At 41.2% G+C, this 22,273-nt stretch overlaps 2 protein-coding genes across 4 annotated transcripts in view; one reads left to right on the top strand and one right to left on the bottom strand.

The window, feature by feature from the left end:
* Positions 1 to 11,721, top strand: part of setd2 (SET domain containing 2, histone lysine methyltransferase) — a 21,167-nt gene extending 9,446 nt beyond the window's left edge. For both annotated transcript variants that reach the window (XM_032517785.1, XM_032517786.1), the window contains 17 exons: positions 355 to 483; positions 1,104 to 1,227; positions 1,338 to 1,415; positions 1,501 to 1,598; positions 1,791 to 1,923; positions 2,197 to 2,331; positions 2,422 to 2,550; positions 2,695 to 3,768; positions 3,909 to 3,957; positions 4,047 to 4,353; positions 4,473 to 5,205; positions 5,631 to 5,756; positions 6,659 to 6,795; positions 6,891 to 7,002; positions 7,992 to 8,066; positions 8,680 to 8,781; positions 9,408 to 11,721. In XM_032517785.1, coding sequence (XP_032373676.1) covers positions 355 to 483; positions 1,104 to 1,227; positions 1,338 to 1,415; positions 1,501 to 1,598; positions 1,791 to 1,923; positions 2,197 to 2,331; positions 2,422 to 2,550; positions 2,695 to 3,768; positions 3,909 to 3,957; positions 4,047 to 4,353; positions 4,473 to 5,205; positions 5,631 to 5,756; positions 6,659 to 6,795; positions 6,891 to 7,002; positions 7,992 to 8,066; positions 8,680 to 8,781; positions 9,408 to 9,569 — 3,703 coding nt within the window. In that variant the 3' untranslated portion in view covers positions 9,570 to 11,721. The remainder of the gene's footprint in view (positions 1 to 354; positions 484 to 1,103; positions 1,228 to 1,337; positions 1,416 to 1,500; positions 1,599 to 1,790; positions 1,924 to 2,196; positions 2,332 to 2,421; positions 2,551 to 2,694; positions 3,769 to 3,908; positions 3,958 to 4,046; positions 4,354 to 4,472; positions 5,206 to 5,630; positions 5,757 to 6,658; positions 6,796 to 6,890; positions 7,003 to 7,991; positions 8,067 to 8,679; positions 8,782 to 9,407) is intronic.
* The window catches only part of nradd (neurotrophin receptor associated death domain), a 27,418-nt gene extending 5,699 nt beyond the window's left edge, over positions 1 to 21,719 (bottom strand). The window contains exons 1-6 of one of the 2 annotated variants that reach the window (XR_004332328.1): positions 21,259 to 21,719; positions 17,243 to 17,375; positions 16,702 to 17,058; positions 15,482 to 15,680; positions 15,211 to 15,353; positions 13,423 to 14,464 (exon numbers count right to left, since the gene is read on the bottom strand). Coding sequence is in view for 1 of the 2 variants with exons in the window: in XM_032517788.1 (XP_032373679.1) it covers positions 14,151 to 14,464; positions 15,211 to 15,353; positions 15,482 to 15,680; positions 16,702 to 17,058; positions 17,243 to 17,375; positions 21,259 to 21,297 (1,185 nt within the window). In the remaining variant the exon portion in view is untranslated. Of the gene's footprint in view, positions 1 to 12,597; positions 14,465 to 15,210; positions 15,354 to 15,481; positions 15,681 to 16,701; positions 17,059 to 17,242; positions 17,376 to 21,258 lie in introns of those variants that run through there. The other variant, XM_032517788.1, reaches the window with a different exon arrangement.
* Positions 21,720 to 22,273: the final 554 nt, after the last annotated feature.

Raw genomic sequence — 22,273 nt, 5'->3', positions numbered from 1 at the left:
ATATATACAGGGTTTGCAGGGATCCTGGGTTAGGAAATCCTGGAAAAACAAAAAAATGTTTTTGAATTGGTAGTAAAACCATTGCGCAATTTGTGTAAAAAGGTATAGACAAATACTGTTCAAATACTTTCATCAGATTTTCAACACCCTCACCAATTTGAAGCTTAACAATATGATATCTAGAAACCAGGTGTAAATAAGCTGGTCATAAGTCAGTACAAATTATGCTTTTTACCATCTAAATTCAGAAAATTTAACAACAAAATTAAGCCTGTACGTCATGTTATTTTGCAATTAAAATTATCAAGGAGCATGCCTATTTATGCACACGTCTTGATTTTTTATTTTCCCCAGCTCCTCACGGTGCCTGAATGGAGCCTACTGCTCTAATCGACGCTTTCAGATGAAACAACATGCAGACTTTGAGGTTATCCTCACAGAAGACAAGGGCTGGGGTCTACGGGCAGCTAGAGACTTGGCCCCGTAAGCCTCTTAGAATCTTTCAATACAACAGGGCTCCAGACCATGTTTTTAATGAATAATTTTATTATATAGTATAGTATATTTTACAGTTCTTTTCTCTGGCTCCCCCATCACTCAATATTTCCCACACTGGATGTTAGTTAGACACTCTCCTTTCCATGGAAGTTTGATCACCTTAGATAGATATGATTGCTATTTCAGTGTTAACTAAAAAAGAGGTAGGGAGAGCCTGTTTGAGGCAGAGGCAATAATACAGCACATTGACAATAATTATACGTTGTTTACATTTCTGAATGTGCAATTGTTAATCACCATTCAATTAAATTGTGACTGTAAACTAAAACAAGACAGCAGATTGTAGTTTCTGTATTGATCACCTAGGCCTTTATCAGTAATCCAGTTAAAATGGAGTAAATGTGAAAAATTACGCTGCAGGTCAAATTTAGGTGATCCATAAAGTACCTGCCTGTGCCCGTAAAATCTTCAGTTAGGGGCTACAGTGCTCCTTGTTAAAAAAAAAAAAAAAAGTTGGTCTGGAGTCCCGTACAAAAAATTTATTTTTTTAGCATTTATCATTACTCTATTGTATTATAGTATTAATTTTTGTATTGCTATCTCAGAAACACTTTTGTACTGGAATACTGCGGAGAGGTATTGGACCACAAGGAGTTCAAAACAAGGGTGAAAGAATATGCTCGCAATAAGAACATCCACTACTACTTCATGTCTCTAAGGAATAATGAGGTAAATTATTATATGACACATTGCAATTATTGTTAATATTTAAACTGCAGTCTGGTTTAATGATTCAGGTAAACTGGTTGAATAGTTCACATGGCATTATGTCTCTTCAGATCATTGATGCAACGCTGAAGGGTAATTGCTCTCGGTTTATGAACCATAGTTGCGAGCCCAACTGTGAGACCCAAAAGGTACAGTGGAAACATAAATAATACTTTTTCATGTTTAACTTGCTGAAAGCTGACTTACCTGATGATGATTTTTATCCCATTTCAGTGGACTGTCAATGGCCAGCTTAGAGTTGGATTCTTCACCTCCAAGGTGGTCCCTGCAGGAACTGAACTGACGTTTGATTATCAGTTCCAGAGATATGGGTACTGTTTCTCTGCAGTTATTTCTTTATCCATACTTGTATTTTGTGCCATTTATTGTGTGTTGCATGTCTGAAAACGCGTATGTGTTCTGTTGTGGTATGTTTACATGTACATATGTTCATAAAGGGTGGATGATAACCTTTTAACTGGTTTAGTTGTGGTGACATTTTTTTGTTTTATTTGTTTCTATAGCAAAGAAGCACAGAAATGCTTCTGTGGAGCCCCTAGCTGCAGAGGCTTCCTGGGTGGGGAGAACAGAGTTAGTGTTCGGGCAGCTGGAGGGAAGATGAAGAAAGACCGCAGTCGAAAGAGTGCTCTCACCACGGTCAGTTCTTTCAGTTATATAAGAAACTGTGTCTTGTCATTGTTTTCCATTTGGCTGCCAGTAATGTTGATGTGGCACACTTGCACATGAGATTCACGGCCACAATCGTTTAATGAATCTGCTTAAAGTGTTATATTTCAATTAGGTTACTTGTGTTAGCCATATTGCTGTTAGCACTGTATTGTATGGATACAAGCCAAAAAGGATTCTACGCCAATTTCTACAAGTAAAATGTGTTGTATTTGATGATGACATCACTTTGTCCTTCCTCAGGTTGATGAGGAGCTTGAGGCATTACTGGAGAATGGAGAAGGCCTGTATGATGAGAAACAGGTGGTGTCTCTCTGCAGACTAATGGTCCGAGTGGAAACCATGGAACAGAAACTCACCTGTCTCAAGCTCATACAAGTATGACCTGAATGATTGATGCCTTTTTGTTATATTGTTGGTAGTTATCATTTGCACTACGTAATATGATGATATGTTTGTGTTGCACAGGATACTCAAAATCCATCATGCCTAAAGCAGTTCCTGGACCATCATGGATTGTCTTTGCTGTGGATCTTCATGGTGGAACTTTCTGAAGCTAAAGGCAACAGTGTCAATAACATCAAGCTGCAGTTAGAGGTGACATATGCCATTGACTTTGCATTTAACGTTCATAAAGTTGTGACTGAAGGAACAGGGAATTTTTCAAATCTCAGAGCCTGCACTGTCATATAGACAGCCCTTTGCTGTTTGATTGCTAATAACTTATGATTCTGTTTACAGATTATGAAGACCTTGGCTGTGCTGCCCATCTCTACTAAGAACATGTTGGAGGAGAGCAGAGTCCTTACCTTCATCCAGCGATGGGCCCAGACAAAAACTCTTCCTCACCCTGCTGAGATGGATGGCTACTCTAGTGAGAACACCTCCCGTGCTCAAACACCCCTCAACACTCCTGATGGGTCCTCCACCAAACTGGGACCAGAATTGGATGGTGACACCTCCAAACCTGCTGTGTACCGTCGCCTGAAAATCATCAGTGAAAACAGTCTAGACAGCGCACTCTCGGATGCTAGCAAAGCATCTGATGGTAAGGAGGAAGAGGAGGACGATGATGATGAGGAAGAAGAAGAATCCTCACATGCAGGACTTCCTGATGGCAAACAGTTGAAGGAAGAGCCTGTGTGTGAAGCTGCAGATCCATTGAAAGAAACAATGGAAGAGTCGCTTAGAGAGGAGGGTCAGGTCAAAGGGGAGGAAGAGGAAGAGACTAGAATGAGTTCAAGCAGTCAACACCAGCCTCAAATTGAGGAGGTAAAAGAAAAAATGGATTTGGAGAAGGAGATTGAGATGAAGGAGGACACAAATGAGGTTCATACGGATAAACCTGAGGAGCCTAAAGAGCCTTGTCAAGAACAGGAGAGTGGGGAGGAGCAGACCACTCAGGCAGTGACAGAAAAGGCTGAACTAGAAGGGCATCAGCCCAGTGTTAAAGTTCTCGAGTCAGAGATTCAGTCCATCCAAACAGATGTTGCTGATCTTCCATCTGAGCTGCCTTTAGAAAATATGGAGGCCCAGGCAGAGACACAAGAGGCTGAGAAACCGCCTCCTGGCAGTGAGGCGCCACCTGATGAATCTACCAATGATGCTGCCCAAAGCTCTGAGACCCCTGAGGCCAGTATGCCCTCTGAGGTCATAGTGACACCCATGGACCCATCAGTGATAGGAACTCCCTCTCAGGATGAAGAGGAAGGTGTCTCAGATGTGGAGAGTGAGAGGAGTCAGGAGCCCCCACTCAATGCTTTGGACATTAGTGGCATGGCTGCCAGGCTTCTGGATAGCTGGAAGGATCTGAAGGTAAACTCAACCTGATTCGCTTTTCAAAGCAGATGTTGCAAAACATGCTTAAAAATATAATCTAATATATTAAAAAATATGTAAGTTTGCATAGTATTGTATTTTGAAGTCTGAAGTCAAAGTTGTGCTTGTCCTTTCAGGAGGTATACAGAATACCAAAGAAGAGTCAGGTGGAAAAGGAAGCAAATGGTAAGTTTAGTCCAATGCTGTTTTTTGTTTTGTTTTTTTTGGCCTAAAATCTTTTCCATATGATTTTGGCTAATTCAATTTTCTCACAGATCGCAGCCGAGATCGAGACACAGCTTTGACGCCACGCACCACTTCTGGTAGCCGAGAGCGTGAAAGGGAGCGGGAGAGGGAACGTGACAGAGACCGCGATTATGACAGGGATCGAGACTGGGAGAGGGACAGGGAGAGGGACAGGGAGAGGGACAGGGAGAGGGACAGAGACCGCGACAGAGACCGTGACAGAGACCGTGATCGAGTCTCTGACAAAACTCCACAACGTAGCACTGAGAGACGGAGGAGACGCTCCACTTCACCACCTTCATCCTACGAGAGGAGCAGTCGACGCACTGAGGAACGGTAATAATTCTTGTGATGGGGGAACAATGTAAAGAATGTATTTCAAGCATAGTGTACTCTTTGTACGACTGTTTATCATAGTTCATCAAGTGTGGTCTTATTCTCTGGATTTTTTTAAGGTTTGACTCCTCTAACAGCAGCAAGACACGGGGAGTTGGTGGAAAGGATCGCAACAAGTTGTCAACAGAGGAGCGACGAAAGCTGTTTGAGCAGGAGGTTGCCCAGCGGGAAGCCCAGAAACAACAACAACAACAGCAGCTGCAGCAGCAGCAGCAGCTTCAAACTATGGCTTATGATCCTGCTCTGGCCTATGCCTCCAGCCCTGGCTTCATCACCTACCCTCCTGGATATCCCATTCAGACCTTTGTGGATCCCACCAACCCCAATGCAGGCAAAGTACTGCTACCTACCCCTCCGGTTGAGCCCACCCTGAACTATGAAGAGACACCTCCCCTGCGTCTTATCTCAGACCTAGGACTGTCCTCTCCATCCCCCACTTCCCAAGCCACTCCAGTCTCTAATCTATCTCAGCACATCACCACAACCGACCTCGCCACTGGCAACCCCCAACAGTATGCCCAGCCAACTGTAGCAACTCAGGACACAGGCGTAGCTGTCCTCTCTGTACCCGCCCAGGCGGCCCCTCAGGTACACGGCCAGCAGAGCTACACTACTCTCTGGGATCCCACTACTCAGCAGGCAGTGACTGTGCAGACTCAGCCTGGACAGCAGTACGCAACAGCTCCAGCACAGGCTCAGACACAGACAGCCATCTATTACCAGGGTCAACCATGCCAAACCATCTACAGCATCCCCACAGCCTACCCACAGGCCAACCCTCCCATCATACAGGTAGGGTGCCCTTTCCTGGGGCTGATTTCCTCAGGTGATATTTCTGTACTTGTCTAATTTTTTTTTAGAGTATATAGCTTCAAATGGCATAGATGCACATATTAGAGCCATTAATGTGGAAAATGTATTTTAACGTAACAATTAAAACGTTTGTGGTTGGACAAAATATGTTACTGTAATGGTAATATATAATTTTGCCTAAACAATTTTATGTTTTTAGCAAAAAAAAAAGAATTTGTTGGAGAAAAGATATCTTATCTCAGCTCAACAATCCTAGCACTCAATTGTTTGTTTATGCCTCAAACCTTTAATCCATTTTGCGTATTAACTCATAAATTAAAACTCCAATTCATTGCAGTACATGCTCAAAACACGGTAACCGATTTCTGATTGTCCATAGTGAGAATGATTTTGTGTTGCATTAGGCGTACACTGAACCCACAGCCAGCTACCTGCACGGCCAGCCTGTGTATCCTGGCCATCAGCAGGGAGTGGTGGTGCAGCAGGGAGGCACAGTCACCACCATTGTCACATCCCAAACTGTCCAACAGGTAATGCATACACACTCTTTGTCTAAAATTCCCTAACATTGACTATTTCACACCTGTAAATGAAATGGATATTAGTAAAGGAAAGCTTTTTTTTGCTGCATGAGGTCACATTATAGAGTCACTGTTTAGAATGATGCAACAGTTTAAGTCCTTGGGATATTCAGAAATCTATATTATTCTTTTTGTAATTTTGAGAAAAGCTGTCTCAGTGTAGCCACAAGGGGGTAGTATACATCTAAATTATGCAGCTCCCAAGAGCTACAGTAAGTGGGTCCTGTATGATGGTCAATATGGTGCAAAATGTGAGAGTTTGTAGAAGAACTTGCAGAACAAAAATCTGAATTTGTATGTTAAAATTAGCACAAATTTGCAGCTATCATTGTCTTCATGAGAATATCAATCCACACATTTTTAATTTTTTTCTGTAACTACACATTCAGAATACAGTTGTGTGAACATTATCTACGAGTGCAAATTTAAATTATTTTTTTTTTACAAGCTCTCGTGTGTTTTTTTTTGTGTGACTTTAAATTCAGATCACGTGTGCAAATTTTTACATACAAATTCAGATTATATTCTATGAGTTCTCACATTTTGCACCATATTTACCTTCATAGTCCTGTCTCATATAATGAAAAAGTACATTTTAAGATGGGACTAAAGAAAGAACAAATAAAGAAAAGGGCTAAATGGGCTCCATCTGTGAATGAGAATCAAAATGCAATCATATATGACTTTACAGTTATAAAATGCAGCTTAAAGCCCAATGAGACAGAGTGGGTGTCTGATCGCGGCCCAAGTGAATCAGGTTCTTTCTCTTGGCAAATACAAATGAGGTACTTCAAAGTGAAACTACATGGATTTGCTGCTAATGCTTATTTTCCTTTTCTTGTCATCTCCAGGAAATGATTGTACCCAACAATGTGATAGACCTGCCTCCTCCCTCTCCCCCCAAACCCAAAACTATCGTCCTACCTCCCAACTGGAAAGTGGCCCGGGACCCTGAAGGCAAGATCTACTACTACCATATTGTCACAAGGTTGGTATTGTTGTGTGTCTTTGAAGTCAGCGTTGTGCCGCTAGAACCCCCTGCACTGCCTTGTATTTCTGAAATCACTTCCCACTACACAATAGGCAAACACAGTGGGACCCTCCAACCTGGGATGGATGTAGTGACAACACTAGTGTGGACCATGAATCTGAGATGGACCTTGGAACACCCACCTATGATGAGAATCCTTCCAAGGTGAGCTTTTAGCAGTGATTGTTGTCAAAGTGTGCTATGAAATGTAAATAAGTGTAGCAGTTTTTTTTTTTTTTCTTTAATAGTAGCCTCATAGTGAACAGGATGATATGATGATATCCTCTTCACTTTTTTGTTTGCTTTCCATAAAGTGTGTGTGCTTAATGCAGAACATAATTATAGTGTTTGTTCCTGGAGTTAATTGAAGATGTGCACTAGTGATTACTTTCAGCTGTATCTCAATGAGGTTAAAAAGAAAAAAACCTCAGCACGACCCTCTATTCAGTGAGTGTTATGTTCTTGCCGATGACTCCTCCTCGCAAAATGGCTTCATCAGACATGGAGACAGGGATTTAAAGATGAGATTCCACTCACTCCACCCCATGCTTAGCTGTCTGTCCCTTAGGGGAGAGATGGCGCAGCTCATCTCTTCGTCCTCTGCCTCGCTTGTTTTCCCTCTTAATTTTATCCTGACTTTGAGGATAATAGAATACATCTGGAAGACCTATCGTTCATTTATTGGTTTAAGTTTGTAAGTGTCCCTTTTGTCCCTATGTAACGGGGTTAAAAAAAAAAAAAAAAAAAAAAAGAAACTGAGATGGGGTGAACGTTTCCCACCAAGAACAGCTACAAGGTCATGGAACATTTCCCAGCATGTGTTTAGACATTGGTGGCCGCGTCCAGCACTTAAACTATAGCACACGCTCTGCACTCGTAGTGTCTGATATCTCTGTCTCTGGATTCCCAACCCTGGCACTCTGTGAGTCCTTTGAGCTTGCTTTTGATCGTCACCACTTTGTGAAGATCAAAAACCACTTTGTCTTTTAAACAATACTTGTGTGTGGGACTTTTTTTTTAGAATAAAGGAGGAAAACTTTGTTTTTCAAAAATACCTTTGTATGTGTGGACTTTGCCTTAGACTTGCCAGGCCAAGGGCCTCAACAAATGGGAGACATGTGTTTGCAAACATCTCTTCTATTGTGTATTTACAGTTCTCCACAAAGACAGCTGAAGCAGACACTTCCAGTGAGCTGGCTAAAAAGAGTAAAGAGACATTTCGCAAAGAGGTGAGCAGCAATTGTTTGCAGCAGTGTTCTTTAACTCCAGATGTTTTAATGTTACAAAAGTCTTCTAGATACACATGCAAGTTTTCATTTGTATAAAGCTCTATTGTGTAACTGTTAACCCAGCTGTGTAAATGGATGGAGATACTAAGATATATAGAGATACTAAACATACTACTTTGTTTCATTGACATCTTTTCAGAGAAATATATTAAAAATGCAACCCTCAATTGCTTCTCTCCTACGTTGTAAATATTGCCTTACACTATTAATCTCGTACAATATACAGAATAAAAATAGCACTGATACTTTACTAACACTAGCTTGCATATGGTTGGTAACATGATGACTGATCTTAGCAATGAAATGGTACCAAAATAACGTAAAACTATTATTACACTGGAAGGAACTCTCACAGACACTAATTTCGCATTCGGCCACCGTAGGAGTTAAAACGCGCTCGGAATGGGAGGGGGTAGAAAGTAATATTCAGTTGGTTGTCATATACAATTTTACTGCTAGATAGGAGAAATTCTTACACAATGTACCTTAAACATATTCCATATTCATCCATTTTTAACAAGTATTTTTCTATATGTGTGTTTATGTCACTCAGATGTCCCAGTTCATAGTGCAATGTTTAAATCCTTTTCGGAAGCCAGACTGCAAACTTGGACGTATCAGCAACACAGAAGATTTCAAACACCTGGCTAGGAAGGTAAGATTAAACAATAAGATGTTCACATGTGCTGTTAGAAGCTGTAAACCTCTCCTTGGCCTCTATGTGGTCAGAGCACAACGAAAGTATTGGTCAGCTTTTAACTTAAAAGGCAAAGTTTTCAAAATTTCCTCCAAACCAAAACTACATAATTGAGCTCCCACAAATTCTTTTTCTAGTCAAATGTTTGGGTATTGTGCCTCTGGAAGAGATGATGAATACATTGTACATGTAAACTATTATCTCCCTCTCTTTTATTTTTTTATTTTTACTCATTCCTTTCTAAAAGCTATTTTCAGCCAGTGTTTCTTCAAAGGGCGTCATTCTGTGTTTTTTTCCATGGTCCCGGTGGGCCCGTGCATTGTGCATGTAGGGAGTGGTTTGCACTGAGTGCCACTCGGACACACCATGACTCTGAGGACATGAGCACAATAAACAGAAAGACTAGTTGGGCTTCAGTCATTTAGAGATTGCATTTGTCTCAAAATGTGAAGGGGCAAAGTCACTAAAAGAGAATTAACCATCCAACCACTCTACCACAAATTACATTGTAATTACATATTTTACTGTAGTCTGGTGACGAGAAGCATGTATAACTCTTTCCTTATCTCTGCCCATCCTTCTAGCTCACTCATGGAGTTATGAATAAGGAGTTGAAAGCTTGCACTAATCCAGAGGACCTTGAGTGTAACGAGAATGTGAAGCACAAGACAAAGGAGTACATCAAGAAGTACATGCAGAGATTTGGAACTGTGTACAGGCCCAAGGAGGACACAGAGGTGTGCTAGCTTAGAGGCCCCAGATGTTACACTTGTCCTGCGTAAACACAGGAGAAGCACAGCTTTGCCTTTCCACTCACTCCTTGTACGCATGTACGTACTGGCCAGCCTGAGCAGCGTAGTAATTTCTTACACGTATTTATGACTAAAAAATGGACTGCTGCCCAAGAAGCTCTCCAGGCCACGTGGATCGCAGAGGAGATCCGTTGATACTGACGGAGATTTGAGTGTCGCAGAACGACCCAAAAACTGCAGTTGCAGTGTTCTCGAAGGATGACACTGCGGGGTGCTACAGAGACTGTTTTCACTGACTGTTTGTTTGATTTTAAGCATTTTTTTCTCCATTTTCTGGCTCTTAAATGTTCCCGAGATGATCACCTCAATTCCACTTTTTAAACTCTTCTAACCCTGAATGTGGATTCCTCTACAGAATCAGCTTTGGTGTCATATTTATCAGAATTGCTTTGTTACTTTTCATTGTAAAAAATGGATCAATGACAGAACAGTACAGTGCTTTTTCCCCCCTCACACTTTTATTTTTTTTCTTGTGCACGCTTCAACCCCCAGCCACTGACTGTATCTGGTGCTGCTTTTAACTAGGCTGTGGAGGTCCAAGCTTCCACTCCTCAAACCCTGCCTTCTTAACCACAAGATTTTGGAGCCTCTGTTGTTTTATGAATGCATGATGTAGGCTGAGGTCAGAGTGGTATCCTTAATGGAAATTCCTATGTTTTCCATGTCTCCTGTGTCAAGTAATATGCCCACACTGGGATGAGCTTTTACTTACAGTACACTTGGGGATCAGCCAATAACCAGCAGGTTGGCTAGGTGATCAATATGTATTTTATGAATTTGTGTATAATACCGGGAGCAGGGTTTGAATGCTATGTTTGATGTTCTGTTTAGCCATTTCCTGTCCAACTCTCTCCTCTCCCAACTTGTTCTGCCCTGTTTCCTTTACTTACAGGAATAATGCTAAAAATGAAGGTTGTAGCATTGCAGTTTTAACAGTTTCTAAACATCTTGTGTGTTCTGGTTCTTTCTATCTGGTCCTAGTTAGACAACACTTTGATAGGTCTTGCTCCACACACTGTAACTCATTAATTTCAGAGATTTTTACGGTTGTCAAGGTTAGTTTCATAAGCATTAGGTCACTGGTTTGTTGCAGCCTATTAAATTGCATTAAACAAAGTTCCAACATATGTACATTGCTTTATATGTGAATATATTGAATAACTAGTTTTTGGGAATGTTTAAATAAGCAGACACTTTGTATAAGGACTATCATTTCATGATTGAAAGTGTAAATAAAGTGTAAAATTACCAAAACTGTATGCAGGAGAGTGGGGTCAGGGAGCCCATCCTCACGAGCTCAGCCCTCCTAATGCAGTTCCCACATCAGTCTGTCAAACTTAGGACCCCGCTGACTCACATCCTTTTATTTCAGTGGTGGGGGAGATTCCTTTTTTTTGTTTATTATTTTTCTATGTACAAAGTATGTTCCACCCTACTCTACTGTAAGTATTGTGTAAGCACATTGTCATACTGAGTGTACAAACATTTGAAAAGATAATAAACCTTTTTGTAAAATGATATCCATTTCCCTGCTTTGCAGTTGGAGTGGGTTCACTTGGGTCTCAGTTAAATAGACTCCAACAGATCTAAGCAAATGTGTGTGACCTCTTGACATGATTGACTGCTGAGTGCACACCCTATCCTATTTTAGATTTGCTCCCTCTTCTAATATGGGGAGCACATGGCATGAGTGCCAGTACAGCGCACACGCACAGTGTTGAGCCAGATGTTGGGCCCCAGTAAAGAACATCAAAGTGATCGACTGCCTTCATTCAAGACGTTTAGTGTGCTCTAAATATGGAGACCTGTGACGAGTGGAGAGAGGCGCTGCTGTGCTTTTCTCTCTTCTATCCCAACCCCCCTCCCAGTGTATGCACATTCCGCAGCCCCATGCCTGTGTGCTCCAGACCACAGTTAAGCGGTCCCGTCTGGAGTTTGTGACGGCATGTAACGCTGCCCTAGGCTGTGCAAGATGCCTGCTCCCACTTAAAACTGAATGCAAAGAGATCATTAACAGATTTGAGTGCAGAGCAAAGGAGGGAGCAGGTTGGGACCAGATTGCGCCTCAGAGAGAAACCTTCCAGAATATTTTGAATAAAGCTTTTATTTTAATTTCACCCTCAAATCATTAAATACTTCTCAACTGATTTCCCTCTGTGTTTTGGATAGGAAATGTTCTTATACACCAAATCCCTTGATAAGAGGTAAGATATTTTAAATATGTCTGAATGTCGCCGTGTAATTTGTCAAGTGGGTTTTATATTTTACTGTAAGTGACATACTGTACATATCTATTGGAGTGTGGTTGTGGTCCAGTAATTTTCTTATTTCCATTTGGTTGTTCTTGCTGTTGCTATGAATTCAAAAGACATATAACTTAGCATCTCCAAATTGCATAAGCAATGCCTGATTTTTTTGATAAACTTAATTGTTTAGGGCCAACGGGAGGTATACCCAAAGGGTTAGAGTTACACTCACACTACTGTGAAGTATTGACCTACAGAGGCATCTTGAATCTATTTGTCATTTGTACTCTTAACCCTATATATAAACATGAACTCAAGTCGCCCTTTTTTATTGTCATCCCCATTTATTTCAACCATTTATCCAAGCTATAATTTTAGCCGCTACTTCACCCGTGTAGCTGTCAATTAGTTTAAGCTGTCACCTATTTATCCCTTAGTTTATATTTTAATCATTATTAAGCCATCATTTTTAGCTGTTTCAGAGTCTCTGCTTGTTTGCTAACTAGTTTTTGACTCCTAAAATAGTGTTCAGGAGTTACAGATGACTCAAAGATTTTTATTTATTCATTGCAATTTTTTTTCCACTTTTTAATTTTTTAGCTATTCTACAATAACCACAAGCAATTGCAGTAGTATCCCCGAGGACAATCCCTGATCTACGGCATAAAGACTTAAGGATCATTTTAGGTCCTTCCGTTACAACAAAAGAGCACTGACTTATCAAAGTTATTTATTAAATCAATAAAACTCTTAGAAAAACACATTGAGACATACTATTGGGAAATATATACACAAAACCATACATATGACGTTAAAACATATCAAACCATCTAAGGCCATCACATAGTGTAACTAGGACACTGCACATGTCCAAGGTTTTTATAGATTTTATTTAGTTTTATACTTGAAATGGTGATGAAATAAATACAAAAGCAAGATGGCGACCCGGACACAAGCATTGATGTTAACAGTGTCTTTGAATTTCTTTTTCTGTGTTTAATGTGAGAAATCAATGACAAAAATGAAGCTGTGTATTATGAATGTAAGATGAATAGATAATTTCTGTTCTTTTTCTTTAGTCTTCAGAGTTCAAAAATAATCTCACTTTGAGCTGTGATTTATCAAAACAAATCAATATTTAAGATATTTATAATCATAGATGATTATTAGGAAGAGCTAAGAAAGGTGTTTTGATATTTCACAGAATATTTAATTTTGTGTTTTCTGATGAGATTCCAATGCATGTGCATTAAATAAACCCTCAGTGTGAATAAATATCAAGGCTACACTGAGCCTGCAGCAGAAAAAGAAGTAGAAAAAAAACAGAACAGAGTAAAAGACGTAAAAAATATGAGTGTGCAGTTCCCATCGACACATTAGATAAAGCCTTCTTAGCAACTGCAAGCATCATCGGGCAGGTTGATCACTTGGCCATTCAATGAGTTTCTTGGCGTTTTCTTCTCTTTTTGGGCATGTACATGTGCATGGAAATGTTCCGTAATGGGGAAAGTTGCATCATGTTAAAAAGCAGTGTTGAAAACAAGAAACAGTCTCCTTCTGGCAAAAATCAACTGCAATATCAAAGAGGTTGCTATAGTTTTGATTCATAAAACAAGGCTAGCTATGATCTAAGCTGTATTTGTTTACAACAGCACGTGGAGGTCTGACATGTTTTTAGAGGGGGCAGGGGATACATCTGATTACTGTCCAAATAGCATGTAAACTGTGGTTTATAGAATAATCTCACTCTTGCAACACATGTACTGTAAACACATTTTTCTGTTTCCTGCCACTGAACACTCAAGAGTAACCAGATTGTGTGTGCATATAAACAACATTGTACTTATTGTTTGTGGAGGTCATTGTAGTTCTAATGACTACAGTTGTAATTCATTATGACTAGTTATCTACAGTGTCCATTGGCTTAACCAGCTAACTGAAAATATTGCTCCCTCAGTAGTGGCAATGAGAGTTTAACATACTTAACATACTGTATATATTCATAACTTTTCATTTTCACTGGTAAAGTGATGATTTGCTCTGCAGCAATAACAGACACATTGCAGTTGGAACCATTTCAAATCAAATAGTGACATAAACTGGGACAGAAAAATGTACTTCACACAAATATAAAAATAGTTATAAGTAATCAGAACCATCAGTGACAGCCTCCAACAGTCAAAGGTGTTGATCAGAGTGCCTTCCTTGTCATTTCAGTGAAAGTTCTCCACTTGAGTCTGTTAGTGTCATACGTGTGTTTGAGGAGACGTCAGACCAAAGAAACCCCCTGTGTGGGGCAGTTAAGAGCTGTTACCATGTCAGGCCTCTCAATCCGGGCCAGTGCAGAACACAGCAGTCCCAGAGTGGAGCCTTCTTTCTGGGCCCAGTTAGTGAGGAGCGTGTGAGCGGGGGCTTCTCCACGCCCAAACAGGTCCAGCTGTTCAGGCTCATAGCCCAGCGCTGCACCCAGCTGCCTCCAGCCCCGGCCCCCTCCCTGCTGCAGGAGGCGCTCCACCTCTTCCTGTCTGTGGGGGGGTATGTTGATGTACAGACGATTGTCCTGCTTGCTGTCCCTCTTAGTACCTGTGGAAACACAAACAAAGTTAACTTAGTGTTTGGCTATTTGTACTTGAAAACAATTTTTTATGATTTTTAACAGTATTTATATCATTAATGGTTGTGATTTTCCATTGTTTATTGTCACTCACCGATGTAACTCAAGGGCAGATTTGAATCGCCCATGCTCAGATTTAAACGGTTTACGGCATAACGTGTCATACTGATATTTGTGAAATCCATGTAATAATAAACTTTTCTCATTACAAACAACAGAAGATGGGAATAATTTCAAAAACGTTAAAGCTAACTATGATTGTTTGATTGCTAACGTTAGCTCAAAATGCCATTCAAGTGACAGCCTTGACTGCCAACTTGTAGCCAGCAGTGAACAAACTTTGTTAAGTAGGTTACAAATAAGTAACCTACATTACAAATATCACTCGTTAGCGTCTAGTATGCTACTTGTAGCAAAGTTACGCATGCGCAACTCACATCTTCACTCAACTTGCATAGTGGAGTGACATTTACAACCATATTTGCTATCTTGCAGTCTTCCTCTTCACTGCGTACAAGAAACAAATCTGAGACCCACTAACAAAAATACTACTTTATAGCGCTGCTAGTGGGCAAATACTCCACAGGGTACCTTGAAGAGAAGATGGAGGAAAATAGTGTTCTGTCTGGAAGTAATTTTTCATTTCATACAATCCTTTATTTTAGAAAGTCACATGCATCTGAAGTTTTATAAAGGAGGACTATAAGTACCACACCTTTGCTGGGCTGGTTGTCTTGTAGGCTGTGAGAGTCCAGAAAAACACCACTGTCACTTTGGAGCTTTTCTCCCTCTGGAGATGCTCCCAACTCAGCTGCACGGGCCTTAGAAAGAGCCCTTTTCTGTTTACATGATCTCCAGCTGAGAAGAGCAGAAGAAAATAATGTCAGTTAAGCTCCCCACAGGGAGCTATTTTTATCTCAGGGCAAATCTTATTATCTTGATAATATCCATTTAAGGACCAAGACCCATCCCTAGTAAAAACTCACCATTTATAAGCCACATAAATAAGCAGACCCAGCACCACGGCAGCAAGAACAGAGACGTAGGCGAGAATGTTGTTGCTGCCTCCATCATCCTGCGGGGTGAACTTGGGTGTTCCAGCAGGGGCCGGACTGGTCTCCCCTGGCCAGCGAGGAGCATCAGACCCACCCAGAGCAGGACGAGACAGAATGTGCAGCTTCTTATCTATTGAGATTGAGAAAGGGAGATATATGTCAGGGACTTTATTCTTGCATATGCACATCAGAACCACATTTGGGCTGCATAAATTAGAGCCTGAAATAATGACACAGAAAAGCCTGTACGCCTGATGTAATGATAGCCTCAGTCGTCTCCGTCCCCTGGGGTTTTGAAACCTTTCATTGCCCCTGTTTTCAGCTTCGCACTCCCTCCTGCGGTCTGCCTATTTTAGGATCAAACACTGCACGGTACCGTGCTCACCTCTTTGGGGTCACAGGGTCATGACATATGGACCCAAAGTGTGTACAGATGACCTTACTCCTGGAGAGCGAGTGTAGCCATTTGGGAGCAAGCAGACTAGTTGTCAGGGTCAGCAGCCTCCCTTAGCCTTCAGGTTCTTGGGGGCAGTTAACGTAAGGACCTGTCAAGCTCATACCAATGGGATTACAGCACTTAAGTGGGCTCTTTTTTACTACTCATGTTTCTCAGCTCAGAGTGTTACAGAGTGTTCAGAGGTGTGGATGCAGGTGTTCACCACATGTCCTTGTATTCTCGCAGACCCTCCCACTCCCTTTAGCTAATTCTTTCATGTTTTTTATCTTGCACTATTGCTGCATTTCCTTGCATTAGATCTTTAGGGCTAAGGCTGGAAATAGCATTAAAGACCAAAATCAACAATGCCATTGGTGCATCCTTTGATAGTTTCCAATTTCCTTACTCTGTCTGTGGCACTACGCTCCAAGCCCATTCCTTCCTACTGAGATAAGAGATTTTTTTTTTTTTACTTTGCACCAAAATATCATTTCCTTTTTTTAAGTAAAGTAATTTACAAAAACAGCTGGGACTGTAGTTTTTAGCAAATGTTACTCAAACAAGAGTAAGTTGTGTTGGTTGAGGATTATTTTCCGATCCTGCATAGTTTTTGGACAAAAATGGTCTATGGCACAAGACAACTATAGAATGTCACCAGACTTGTAATAAAAAATCCAATGTATTTTTATCACTCTTATTCTTGCTTTCAACTCACCCATGCAGAGTGTGTCAGAGTTGGGCATGCAGTGTCTGATCTCCACCTCGCTATCAGAGCACTGGGTGCAGGCCTGGCAGGGTTTGGTGCTAATGTGCTCCTCAGAAAATGTTCCTGGGCCACAGATCTGGCATTGTGTGTCTCCCTGTGGGCCACACTCCCGGACAACACCCTCACCACCACGGGTACATTTGGAGCAAGGCGCACACATGCCGTAGGTGCTCAAAAAGAAGAAGCCGCTGCCACAATCACATTGTGTGTCTTGAATGGCAGAGCAAGAGGCTATCGTGGGAACACTGGGTGGGCATTTTGCACAGGTAAGGCAAGAGCCAAGGCTTTCAGATGAGGAAAACGTTCCTTGGAATGATAAAAAAAAAATCAGTGTCAGTCTGGAGAAACTGTGTTTCTTTCACAAATATTAGTGCCAATGATGAGAAGTGGGGCTGTTTAAATCATTCCTCTTAAACAGATGACAGAGATAGCGAAAAAACATAAAACATATTCCAGATTGGTGCAATGACATTATGATATAATTGCTTACCTTTTGGGCATGGTGTGCATTTGGTATCCTCTTTTCCACACTCTACCTCCACTCCAAAGCCAACAGGACACACACTGCAACACTGCCCTGATTCAGTATACCGGCTGCTGGCACAGGCATGTCCAAGAGCACCCTACAGTAAATAATTGACAGTTAGACAAAATACCACCACTGTGTCACTAAACAGATATTATATTATGTCTCAGGCCATTTAGAATCAGACATCACAGGGTTTATATTCAACTTAAAACAAAAGAAATGTTGTTGTTTTTTTACCAAAGAGTTTCCTGCTTTACACCACATGTGGGAATCAAATCACACCCACACCCACATCCCACCCCTGTGCAATTAAAGAAGAGGGAAACTGGGTGCCTTTTTATCTTTCTATCTGCCTCAGTTTTCACCCTTAAAGTGCTCTGAGTCCTTATCTGCAAGTGTTTAATGGAGAGCCCAGCTTGAGTTATGACATGAGGGATATATCAGACATTCCTAACGGCCTGTGCAGCAGGGCTGGTGCCTGTCAGGAGTGGCTGGCTTTAATCAGATGGCTTTAGACCATTGGAAAGAATAAGACATAAAGGGGTGAAGGAAAACACTGAGAAAAGAAGTAAGGAAGAAGTAAAAGGAGCTTCCGCCCTCCCACTTATTCCAAATCCGTGCATATGTGTGTATTTTTTGGGATCAGAAAGGGGGGGGGGGGGGAGACAGTTCCAGCCCCGGGCAAGGTTCAGTTAACCAATGTTACCAGGATGCAGTCTGTTTGGGTGGGGGTGGGGGGGGGCTTTGAAGTCGCAGGTGTGTCTATGAAGGTCAGAATTTTACTAACTCCCCTTCTTCAGGCTCTGAACAGAGGCATCTTAAACATGCATACATTTCAGATTGGGCTACTCCGCCTGGGGGCTGAGAAGAGCAAACAGATGTCTAACAACTCACCTCCTGCAAAGGGAAAAAAGTAACAGCTAAACAACCCCACTGATGCCTCTCTTTGTCTCTGAAGTCTGCCAACAAACACAGGCAACGTGTGCAAACCTGTAGAGCCTCCAACCAAACACACAAACACACTATACCATGCCCCCGCTCGCAAATCACTGAAACAATCCATACCGACAATACAGGAGAAACTGCTTTGAATCGGGGCTCGTCTCGGTCCAAAAACAACAGCCAGTATTACTGCAGCGCTTACAGAGTCGCCTGATGATATCTGAGCACCAGCCACAGAACCCAGATCAAAGTTATTAGGGTGGGGGTTGGATCCAGCCGGCCAGGCAGGAACCAGTAGGAAGTTGGGAGTCAACAGACTGTGACTGAGCCTGGACCATAATCACTTGTAGCACGAAGACGTCCTGGTAACTGTGGCTGTTCCTTTCCATGTGACATATGGAGCTCCTCTGCTAACACTAGCTAACCTCTTAGCCCTTGATCTATGCTTTGATAAATATTTGGTGACAGTGGGTCTGTTTTATTTTTACCTCCAGCTTGGATTTCTGTCATTTCACAGCGCCTGGTGTGAGTCTGGGCTGTTGTATCTCTGAAAGCCTGCCCGGAGAGCAGGAACTGCTAAAGGCTTGGCACTTCACCCACTGGTGCTCGTTGTACAATGAAATATGTAGTCCATGCTCCAGTAGAGAGACGAGTGGGAACAGTAATCTACTCAGCAGACGAATGACTAAGTCACTATCTACTGTATATACAGTATGAAATACTATGTATGGTATGGTAAATAGTACTATGTATGGATACCACCTAATGTTTATTGGTATGAGAAAATACGTTGGTGTGTCCTTAATTAATTATTCATTATTTATTATAATTCAATGACACAATAATGTTTGATCTGTATGATTTAAAACTAAATTATTATGAGAGACCTCATAAGAAAATGTGTTAATGGTTCCTATTGTTTATGCTTTTTAATGTTTTACTTTAAAAATAAAAAAGTTACTTCAGTGATACATAAATCAACAAAATCCTACTTTGGTCACACATCCAATTTCCAATCAAAGATTAATTTGCATGCACCAAAGAATTTCCAGTCTTATCTTGTTGACTTGGGGGCAGAAAGTCTGAAGGGAAGGGGACTGCAGTTGCTTTTTTCATTTAGGTAAGAAACTGCAATCTGAAGGGATTCCCCAGTGAGAACAGACAGACCACCGAGGAGCACTGCTTTCAATGGGGCTCTCAACTCCACGGCTGCCAGAGTCACTCAGTCAACGCGGATCACACACACACACACACACACACACACACACACACACACACACACACACACACACACACAACACACACACACACACACACACACACACACACACACACACACACACACACACACACACACCATTTCCGCTTCTCTGTGCCTGAAACCTTTTCGTGCCCTTTTGAAGTGAGGCCACTTTTGAAGCGCGTAGGCTGGAGTTTCCACAGTTAATCTAATCTGCGTGTAAATAAACACACAAAAGGATGCTCTCTCCATGTGAAGACAATGACCCCATGAGCCTTCACAATCTGGGCTGTGTCGGCAACAGACAGAGGTCTTTCAGCAGGGAGCTGAGGGAAAGTTGTCAAAGCTACACATCCCATCCGCACTGATTACTGTCATTAGTATACAGGGAGCATAAGGGACAAATTACACTCACACACACAGATCTCTTTTTTTTTAGGCCGAAAGCTTACTATGATCCTGAATCAAACACAACAACACACAGTGATCTGTTAACCTTTAATCTACTGATTTTCAATTTACACCAGAGAGTTGATCCTGAAGTCTGCCCAACTAAAGAAATCTTTCTAACTGCTCTATGGAAATTCAAATGACTGTGGTAACAAGCTAAACTACCCCCCCCCCCCCCCCACCCACACACACACACACCACAAACTGGGAGAAAATTGTGATAATTGCTTTGCTCCGGATATCCCGACCTGACCTAGGCCACATTTTCACCATAATTTGTGAAGCAACAAACATGGCAACATGTACAGTATAGTGTAGGCAATGTGAGCCTTTGAATTAACAATAGAAGAAAATGTTCTCACATACTGTAAGATCCAATCGACTTCTGCACTAAGTTTCCTAGAAAGATATAAAAGAATAATTTGCCAGCAGCACATTTTCAGTGGACTACTTAAACATATATTAACTCACTGTGTTTGTTTTGAGAAATGACGTCTTAGATTTCATAAAGAATACGTATTGATATTGCACCCTTGAAAAGAGATACGCATCATTTTAAGAGTTGAAGTTTTATCTAAACACTTTGATCTAACAAAAGTGCTTTGTAAGGAGCGTGTCCAGACAGGACTAAAAGCCCCGTGGGCTTTTTGAGGTAGCCTAGATGAGTGTCAAACTATTGTCTGCAACTGTGGAGGCATGCGCCTTCTTTTCACACTGATCCACACTGACTTAATAATATGCAATCAAACATCACTGAAACTATAATTTGTTCGTAAAATTGTTCATAAAATACCTAATGGATCACTGTGTAGGTGTATTATCTTGGTTAATTGTGTGTTCTGTGTTATGATCTGTCTGATGTTCCAAGTTGTTTGGCTCGTTCTCTCTGCACATACTTCCAGCATGTTTTGTGAAAGTCTACATCAGCCTGTGTAGATGTGCAGTAGGTAGGCCACAGTCCAAGACAAGCAGCATCATAACAACATGAGAAGTAGTTTGACTTCACTTTTGTTCAGTTATGAGAGACTTTAACATAAAGACAGGGTGAGATTGCGTCTGATGTCTCGTCTCACTCTGTCCACTGTTATTTGCCAACTCCAGAGTGACAACAAGCATATTCACCATCAGGGCCGTGTGACACAGCCTTAATAAAATATGGCTCTGTGGTGTAAAACCGATTTCCTTTGGGAACAATGGTGCAAGACTGAACTCGGTGGTTGAATCTTACAATGGCTGCTATTATAATGTTATGATGAGAGTGAAAAATAATAAATCAGCAGATTGTAAATGCTTTTGAGTAGTAGAAATGTGTGTGTTAGTAAAGCCGTAATTAACTGTTGCTTACTTTTAACAGCAGAAGCACGCAGATGACAAACGGTCTCATGTCTGCAGTCTCCAAAATACTCCTCCACCTCGAGCGGACAGATTGGTGCGTTTTTTTTTTTCTTCAGTCTGCAGTCCTCAATAATCGCACCAAAGGTGTCATTAAAACGTTCAAATCTACTAAATGTAATTGTGACACTTAAAAAAAACAACTTCTCAAAAAACGCGCTGGTTCCACAGACGGAAAAAGTTCGCTCATAGTCCCGCAGTGAAATGTTGGTACGCACGAGAAAGCGGCTTCAAAACGCGTCGCTGTGTTGCCCAGTAGATTCTTCCGATAGCTTATTTCAATGAATTCCCTGCTGATGCTGTGTAAAGCTAACACAGAGTTTCTTCTGTGTCAGCTGGCAGGATGCATGAGATGCCACCTCTCCCGCAGCTTTGCAACAGATGAGGCAGGAAACGCTCCTGCGAGCTCTCCTGGGCCTTTTCTCCTCCCATCGCCTCAGCTTTCAGTGGGGCTTCGTGATTGGCTGCATCCGAAAGCATTGGCCCAACGCATTCAATATCAAATGAATAAATGGGACATTATGAAACTAAATAAAGACATGAATAAATATCCTGCAGACCAGAGATCAGTGTACACAAGTACAAGGTACTTATGTGGGTAGGTTAGTAGGTACTTGTACTTTACTTGAGTATTGTTCTTTTTACACAGTTCGTTATGTTGTATATTTACCATAATTACAAATAACTTTACAAATTAAGACTTTACTTAGTTAAACATAGTTTTGAGTCATAGCAACATAGCATAATTGTTGCTGGCAGTGGTGCAAAGTAATAAAGTAGCCTACATATTGCACTTAAGTACAATTTTGAGATTCTTATACTTTACTTGAGTAATTATATTCTATTTTACTTTACACTACACCACTACATTCAGGATGCAGATATTGTATAATCAAAAAATGAATTGTGATGAATTTGCATAGATTAAACTACCCAGCGTTATATGAAGTAGTTAGTGATCATGTAAT

Source organism: Etheostoma spectabile, chromosome 6 (genome assembly GCF_008692095.1).
Source record: "Etheostoma spectabile isolate EspeVRDwgs_2016 chromosome 6, UIUC_Espe_1.0, whole genome shotgun sequence".
Lineage (NCBI taxonomy): Eukaryota > Metazoa > Chordata > Actinopteri > Perciformes > Percidae > Etheostoma > Etheostoma spectabile.
This window is presented reverse-complemented; position numbering and strand designations above follow the sequence as displayed.